The sequence below is a fragment of the Lithobates pipiens genome, unplaced genomic scaffold, assembly GCF_037356315.1.
Source record: "Lithobates pipiens isolate NorthernLeopardFrog02 unplaced genomic scaffold, aLitPip1_a1.2 Scaffold_19, whole genome shotgun sequence".
Taxonomy (NCBI): Eukaryota; Metazoa; Chordata; class Amphibia; order Anura; family Ranidae; genus Lithobates; species Lithobates pipiens.
Genome location: NW_027507764.1, coordinates 393457100 through 393465429, shown reverse-complemented (window position 1 = coordinate 393465429; position 8330 = coordinate 393457100). Strand labels below are relative to the sequence as shown.

The 8330-nt window shown below is 38.4% G+C and overlaps 1 protein-coding gene across 1 annotated transcript in view; it reads left to right on the top strand.

Annotated features, from left to right (window-relative positions):
* DOK6 (docking protein 6) overlaps positions 1–8330 on the top strand; it is an 812960-nt gene that overhangs the window by 396943 nt on the left and 407687 nt on the right. Inside the window, exon 4 of the mRNA XM_077492381.1 lies at positions 3494–3613. Within this exon, the coding sequence (XP_077348507.1) occupies positions 3494–3613 (120 nt within the window). The remainder of the gene's footprint in view (positions 1–3493; positions 3614–8330) is intronic.

The following is an 8330-nucleotide window of genomic DNA, read 5'->3' as shown; positions in this document are numbered from 1 at the left end:
GGCCGTGTAAATCCTTTCTGAGCATGCGCCATACTTAGTCCGTCCAACTAGCCTACTCACGAGCGGACTGTCCGCTGAAACCAAAGTTGGACGGACAATATTACGGAAATTCCGAAATACTTAGTCCGCCAGACTGCCCGCTGAAAAAGTCAGCTGAAGCCCACACACGAGCGGACTGTCCGCTGAAATGTGTTTCGGCTGACTAAGTTGGACAGACAGTCCGCCCGTGTGTACGCGGCCTTAGTCTACTTATCTTCAGCAAATTGTTCGCAGGCTTTCTTGTGCATCATCTTTAGAAATAGCTTCCTTTTGTGATAACCGCCATGCAGACCATTTTGATGCAGTATTTATATAGGATAAACACAGAAATGTAATTTAGTGCTGGCTCCTGAAGAGCACGCGCTATGCTTTTTGAAAGTCAAGTTTACACTTGAACTGCAGTTTGGTTCAGGTACAATTGTTCTAAATCTGGACCTCAGCATCAGTTTGACTGGACTGTAGGATGTTCAGCCTGGCCACAGGCAGGGCACTGTCTCTTCTGGCAGGCAGGGAACCACAGTCTAGTTGGGTGCTTTAAGTTTACTCTCTTTCGGAGCCTGTCCAGTGGGAGTGTCACTCTTGCTGTGCTCTCTGGGAGAGGGTACTTAAGATGTGGATGTCAAGTGGTTTGGGGTTCCGGTCCAGAAGGATGTTCTGACTCCACGGTCCTGGTCCTCCTGACCAGCCCCCAGGAAGGCTATGGCCTGGGGTGCGGATCTACCCTACTTGTTGTCTCGGGGCTGGCTAGCCTGAGACAAGGAAACTAAAGCAGGATTCTGAGGTGGTCCGGTGCCATCTCTGGTAGTTGGAGAGGCCCAGTATCTTCATAGCTATCCAGGGGAGGACTCTTCAGAAGAAGACCATGTACGGGTTGGTTTCTTAGCAAGAACCTGGAAGGGCTGAAGTACCTAAGTGAATCCTGTCTCGTGGGTATTGCCAAGCTGGCTGAAAGATCCAGGTATCACACGAGTGTTCCATAAGTGTTAGTTTCCTGAAGTCTACAACACCGTCTGTGGCAGAGACGTATTCCTGTATGTCCTACAACAACGTCTGTGGCAGAGACTTGTTCCTGAGTAACGCACCTTGTTGGCTGCTAGGCCTTGTGAGAGAGGGACTATCCAACTTGCGTGAACATCCAGTTGTGAATGGCTATTCTCTGGATTTAGTCAAAGTAAGCAAGTCCTTCATTATTTGACTTTGACACTAAGAGTACCTGAACTTCCTTCCTAACCCTCTGATCCTATTTTGAGAGACTGTTCGTTATCTACATTTGCAAATAAAAATCCCTTTATGCAGATCTTTCATCAGTCACTGAGTTTACTGGGCCATCTACCACGGGAACCCCTAGACACAGATCAAGGAGAAGGTAACGGCAAGCCCAATCAAACCAGCAGCTCCTTTGGGGGTCAGTGCTACTGTAATAATATAAGTTACAGATAGCAATTGGAAGATATAAAAGTACAGGAGCTAGTAAACTATTTAAGTGGCTATAAAGGCACAAGGTTTTTTACCTTTCTGCATTCTATGTACATCGCTGTGACCGGCGACATGTCTCCCGGAGTTATTTCCGGGATCACAGGCTCTGGCGCTGTGATTGGCCGGAGTCCAGATGAAGTCACTCCCGCGGAAGCTTCCGGTCAAGACACGACTGCTGAATAAACAGCACGAGCGAGATGTTTCTTCAGTGTGATTGCCAATTCTAAATACGGTACTGGGCTGGTGCCTACAAGCCCCTTCAAGCCATGAACGCAAATTTGCGCAGGCCGGCGTGAAGGGGTAAAAGTGGAATTGTAACTAAGAAAATCAACTAACTATTTTAAGCTCTCATTTCCTATTGAAAACTATCAAACTAAAATAAACCCACCATTCTGAGTTGTCTGCAAGAAAATGTTATTTTTGGATAACTTTCCTTTTAAGGATTTAGAGTTTGATGACATACCTTCACATATGGAGCTAACCTAACACCTCCTAGTAAAGTGGACTGTGCTAAGCATATGCATTAGAAAGAAGGGCAACTAAAACTGGATAATACGTTACAGTCACATTAATATGTTATTATTTGTATATTTTAGTAGTTATAATTTTTTGGCTATAATTTTAAAAGTATTATTTCTCCAAATATTTTTAAAATTCTTTGTGTCTCCTTCAGCAGCAGTGTTAATATGCACCTTTTTTAGTGGATCTTTAATTGGGAAACTGGCTACGGCAGCATTTGCACATCATACGTGCACAGTTGCACATTATGGTAGACTTGCCTTTTACATTTCTCTCCACCAGCAATGCAAGGTCCATATTAACACTCTACCTGCCTATTACTGTTGTTGCCATCTTATTGCTCTTTTACCCAAATGTGGGTAGCAGTGTCGTATTTTGTTGCGCATATGTCATATAATAAAATGCATGAAAAAGTGGCAAAAGGAGCAATACAAAACACACTTGGCTCAGTGTCAAAAAATATACATGAACTTTAGCAAATTTTTCACCCTTAAGGCGGTCCAAAAAAATAGGCTTCTCAATGCTGTCATACAATAAATGCACTAAAAAAGTAAAAAGTTGAGTTGCATTGTGAAGATGTGAATGCAGCCTAAAACTTTGGAGTTGGACAGTATAGTGAAACTGTCAGGAAATCTAACTGAGTGATTTGTAACAGTGTGCCATAAATGTTATTTGTCTATGGTTTTTACTTATCAAGAACATCGGGGTGAAATAGGACACAGAGATTTGCCATTGTACAGGATTTTGAGACACATAGCAATAAAAAATGCAAACAGTTCTGGAATCATTTATGAAGCTAATTGTAATACAAAAGGCCTACCACTGCTAAACAGTTATTGTCTGTAGCCTAAATGCAAATGAAGAACAATCAGTACACTATCTCAGTGGGATTTTTTTATAGTAAGTAAAATAAGAAAAACATTAGACAATAGTCAACTGGAAATATAGAAAGGAGCAATACAGTGTCAATAATAAATACATATTATGCTAAGCAAACACATATCTATCATATCTATCATTCTTAATAATGTTTAATGCATAGAGTTTGTAACATTCTGTCCAGCATTTACAATCATCTAATCATTTGAACAGGAAATGCGTGCTTTTCTAATCAAAGGTTTTTCTGTGCTGCTTCTTATTTTTAGAGATTTTGCAAAAGGTTTAAATTAACAATATATAAAAAGATATGGTCTGATTACATTTGGTTTTCACCAAACAGGCACCTTTGGAGTCCTTTTTAAACTGTCAAATTATCTCTCACTATAAATGGAATCTCAGGCTTGTTTTATGTTGATATGTAATTCCAAGGAAATTAAGCATGACTTTATATCACAAGAAAATCGTGTCAAATTATACTAAACATATGTAGATGTAAGCTATAGTACTGCATATGCATTATAGCACAGCTAGTCAATCATTTTTTTTACTGAGCTGTTCTATGAACTTTTTATTTTTCCAGAACTGGAAGCTGAGGAGTGGTGTAAGTGCCTGTGTGTGGAGTGTCTAGGAACCAGACTTAATGATATAAGCCTTGGGGAACCAGACCTACTAGCTGCTGGGGTACAAAGAGAACAAAATGGTGAGTCATTGCATAGCGCATAACATATTTTATTATGTATTTTATCACAAGAATTGCAAGACATTTCATTATGTATTGTATAGTTTATATTACCCTGAATGCCATATATTTATCAAATTTATATTTTGTAGGTCTATAGAAATAACTATAGTGAAAAACGTAATCAATAAGATGAATCTATTTATTGAAAATTATTTTTGTAAAACTCTTCAAATATATTGGGCTGATTGCTAAAACAGATCAATAATCTCAATCTATTAATGATTTGTTACTTATGAAATAAAAAACTCGACTGCAGCATTTTTAACTGCAGTTTTTTACCATGCTGTTACATTTATAATGGTCGCAATTCTTTTTTTCCCAAAGAAAAATACAAACGGTTACAAGGGGCCTTTTTTTGAGAGAGTTTGAAATGCATCTAAATTTTTATTATATTGGCTAACGCATAGATTTTTTTTTTAACATTGATTTATTAAGCTTATTTACTCTAAAGAATAACTACACAAATTTGGGAAATAACGTGAATTTGTTTATATAGTTAATTCAGTGACTACCTTGGCTATTTTTTAACTAGGACACTAAGATTGATTTACAAAGCTGAAGTTTTGTTCACTCCAATCATCTGTTTATGTGTAAGAAAAAAAATGAAATGTTTTGCCTCGCTCATGATTGAGTATTCAAAGGAAACACAAAGAAACCTTATTTTTTACCAAGTTCAGTGAATATGCTGTACGTATTTTGAAGTGAATTTTTATTAAGAATAAAAAATTTTCATTTTGCAAATTGATCAGACACGAAATAGTCCTTAAGTTGATATCAAAAGTTTTTTTTAAAATAAACTTGTCTTACTTACCTGTTCTGTGCAATGGCTTTGCACACAGTAGCCACAATGATCCTCTTCTGGGGTCCCCCACTGGCGCTCCTGGCACCTCCTGCCTTCAGGGACCCCTCAAGCTCCTTGCTGGGAGGGGTACTCATGTGGGCTCATTCTGAATTGTGTTCATCTTCTGACACACACAGCGTGGTTGGGCCCTGCCTCCTGCTTTCCCACTGATTTTGATTGACAGCAGCAGGAACTAATGGCTCCCACTGCTCTCAGTGAGTCCAGTGAGGAAGGAGAGAGATAGTAGTACTGCCGCTCTTGGACACAGCGCTCGACCGAGGTCAGGTAAGCATTTAGGGGGTGAAGGTGGGGGAAGGCGGGATCTGCAACTAAAAGGTTTCTAACCTTAATGCAGAGGATGCATTAAGGTAAAAAACCTTTGGCCTTTACAACCACTTTATTCAATCAACCTCGTTATGTGCGACTAAATGTAATACTTCATATTTCCATCATCCTCTGTCATTTTTCTATTATCCTAGAGCCATTTTAAAAACCTTTCTGCTGTTTTTACACTATTACCATAGATGCTTTTTTGACATTTTGTTAAAGAACCGATTTTTTAAGAATCCTTAATAACTCTTTCACCGATGCCGAATTAAATGTATTGGTGCTGCCAGCATTGGCACATACAAACTCTCAATCACTAAAATAGTTTGGAGTTTGTTTACTTTTTTGCTCTCTGCTGCCAGCTTTCACATAGATGTGATTCATCAGCTGTGAAGCTGCCAAATCACTCCTATGCATTGGTAGTAAAGCCAATACCTCCCACCTTCTCCCCAACCACAATGTGTGCTGGGCTCCCCTGTTTCCCCCTTGAGGCCCAGGACCTCCATAGTGAGTGTCAGGTTGGAGAGCAGTGGGATAAAAGCAAGCATCGATTCGCTGATCTCCCCTGTGAAAAAGTTCTGAGCACCTCCAGGTTCAGAGCTGTCAATCTCTGGACTCTCAGAAAGGCCAGAATGTGCTCAGTCAGCTTCAGTTAAGTGCAGAGGTGACATTAGGGGTCTAATAGACTCCTGATATGTCAATAAACAGAACCTGTCACCTGCACTATGCTATTAAACAGGAGACTAATTACTCCCCTTGTAATGACAACACAGTTACATGTTAAAACATTTAAAAAAAATTAAATTTTATAAAAATACATTTAAAAAAATTTCCAAATACATTTTTAAAATCCGTCACCCCCATGTACATATGAACAGAAATGCATGCATCTGGTGTGAACCCATACAAAACAATTGATCCATTCATATCAAGCATTGCCATGCAGTAGAGTGATATCAATAATTCTAGGACCATAACTCACTGTTAAAGGGGTTGTAAAGGTTAATTTTTTATATTTCTACATAGGTTCCTTTAAGCTAGTGCATTGTTGGTTCACTTACCTTTTCCTTGGATTTCCCTTCTAAATGTTTCTTTTCTTTTTCTCAATATCTCACTTCCTGTGTCTCCTCAGTAAACTTCACACCATCATCCGAGCGGTGGTTAGTCAGCCAGAACAGCTTACTTAACAGCTTACTGAGGAGGAACAGGAAGTGAGAAATTCAGACAAAGAAAACAAAGAAAAAAAACATTTAGAAGGGAAACTGAAGGAAAAGATAAGTGAACCAACAATGCACTAGCTTAAAGGAACCTATTTAGAAAATAAAAAACGAACCTTTACAACCCCTTTAACTCTATATTGATGAGCTGTAGAGGCTTCCAAAATATCACTTATGGACCATTTTTATTACAATAGTTCTTTGCTGTTACAAGGGATGTATATGTTTGAGGTTTTCACATATTTGGTATCTATTTACTCATCTTTTATATTTTACCAAAACATTCAGTATTATATTAAATATAATACTATATTATATATGATATTATATAAAAATTATTTTTAGTGTATGATTTTCGGAAAATATATATTTGATAAATAGTACCACAATTATCACATGGCATAAAAATGCAACTGCCACAATTTCATTCCACAGGGTCTCTGCTTTTAGAAAATACAGTATATTAAGTTTGGATGTTTTAAATAATTACCAGGCCTATGTACATTTTATCATGTATAAATTCAGAAAAATGTTTCATTTTTGTAATATGACTATTTCAAATGCTGGAGAGAACAAGCATAATATTAGAAGATTAAATAATGAATGCACCATGAAATATGTTAATATTTTTTAATATGCTATCTCAAATGTCAAGATTGTGCTTTCAGACACCCGTGAACTCAAGGTGCCCACCAAATAAAAGATTGTGATCTAAATCCGTCTTTGCCATGCAATGACTTTTGGGAACTAAAAGTACTTCAGTGATTCCCACTTGTACTCCTTTGACCTATTGCAATAAATCATCTTAGATTATAAAATACAGGCCACGTACTTTCGTTTCACCTTCTACTGTCATATCAATTAATCTCTATAATATGGCTATGTACAGTACGCTTTTTACAGACATAACCAAATTATTTTAACGGCCGCTCGCTATTTTAACATAAAAGCAGCTTGTTCTCAGGCAAGAGCTACCTGACCTCATTCTGTTGTTTCTAGATAAATGGTGCCTACACACAAGTCGCCTAATGTTGTGAAATTTGTCCTAATTATCCAGATTTTATTGTTATTGAATCTTGCATGACACCCTAATGGGTTCCTTTTTAATAATATAAGTTCTACAAAGAATAGTTTTCTGGATAATAATTGTCCACATACAATTTTTTCTTTTTCTATGCACATAAACACACCACTATACAGGTGTCAGATGAACCCCAGCATTAGAAAACATGAATGAGTTAACCATTGTTATCTGGCAATATAACTTCACAGACTTAGATTAAAGCGTTTGTTACCCATCATATTCCTTATACTGTATGTGCCTGCTGTACTGTGTTCTTGTATGAGAAAGTATCCTGTTCTCTTTGGATTGCTTCCATTATGTGAAATCTCTGGTGTTCCTGCAAGTCCCTCTGCTTTCCTATTAAAAACTGACCACACTAAGCATGATAACACACTGAGGTAAATTCCCTAGCTGTGCTGGGAACTCAGCCTGCTCTCCTCCAATGATCAAACTTGTACTGACAAGCCCCCACTGTGCAACCATTCACTGGAAAGCTCAGTGTGCTGCTGCTTCTCCTCCTCCCCTCAGCTCTTAGCCCTTGTGCACACGGTCGGAGATCCCGACGGAATGTGTCCTATCGGACTGTTTTGTCGGATAATCTGACTGTGTGTGGTCTCCATTGGACTGTTTCCGTCGGAGTATCCGACGGACCAAGTTTTCCAACTTGTCCGTAAAATTTTCCGACAAAATGCTCCTATCGGACATACTCCGATCATGTGTAGCCTACACCGACGGACAAAGTGCCACGCATGCTCAGATCAAATTCCTAGACCAAAGCTATTGGCTACTAGCCTGAACGTAGTCCAGTCATAACGAAATAACGTCATCACGTTATGTACAATCAGATTTTCCGACAACTTTGTCTGACCGTGTGTATGCAGCAATTTTGGAAAAAATCCATCTAACAAAATCCATCGGACAAAATCCAACGGATTTGGTTGTCAGAATGTAAAACCGTGTGTACAAGCGCTAATGCAGCTAAGAACCAAGGGATGTGATCACTTTTAAAAAAGGGAAAAAGGATATTTATGTATTTTTTTATACTTATACAAACATGTTTTGCCTTTCAATTCTATTTTAAACCAAAAGGGTTGTTTTACAAGGTGATCGTTTACAATCACTTTGAAGTTGGACCCCAGGCAACAGCTAAATATACAGAAGACAAACATACAGCATCACAGTTGACTTACCTGCCAAATTATTCATTTTTCTCTTCATTTGTTCATG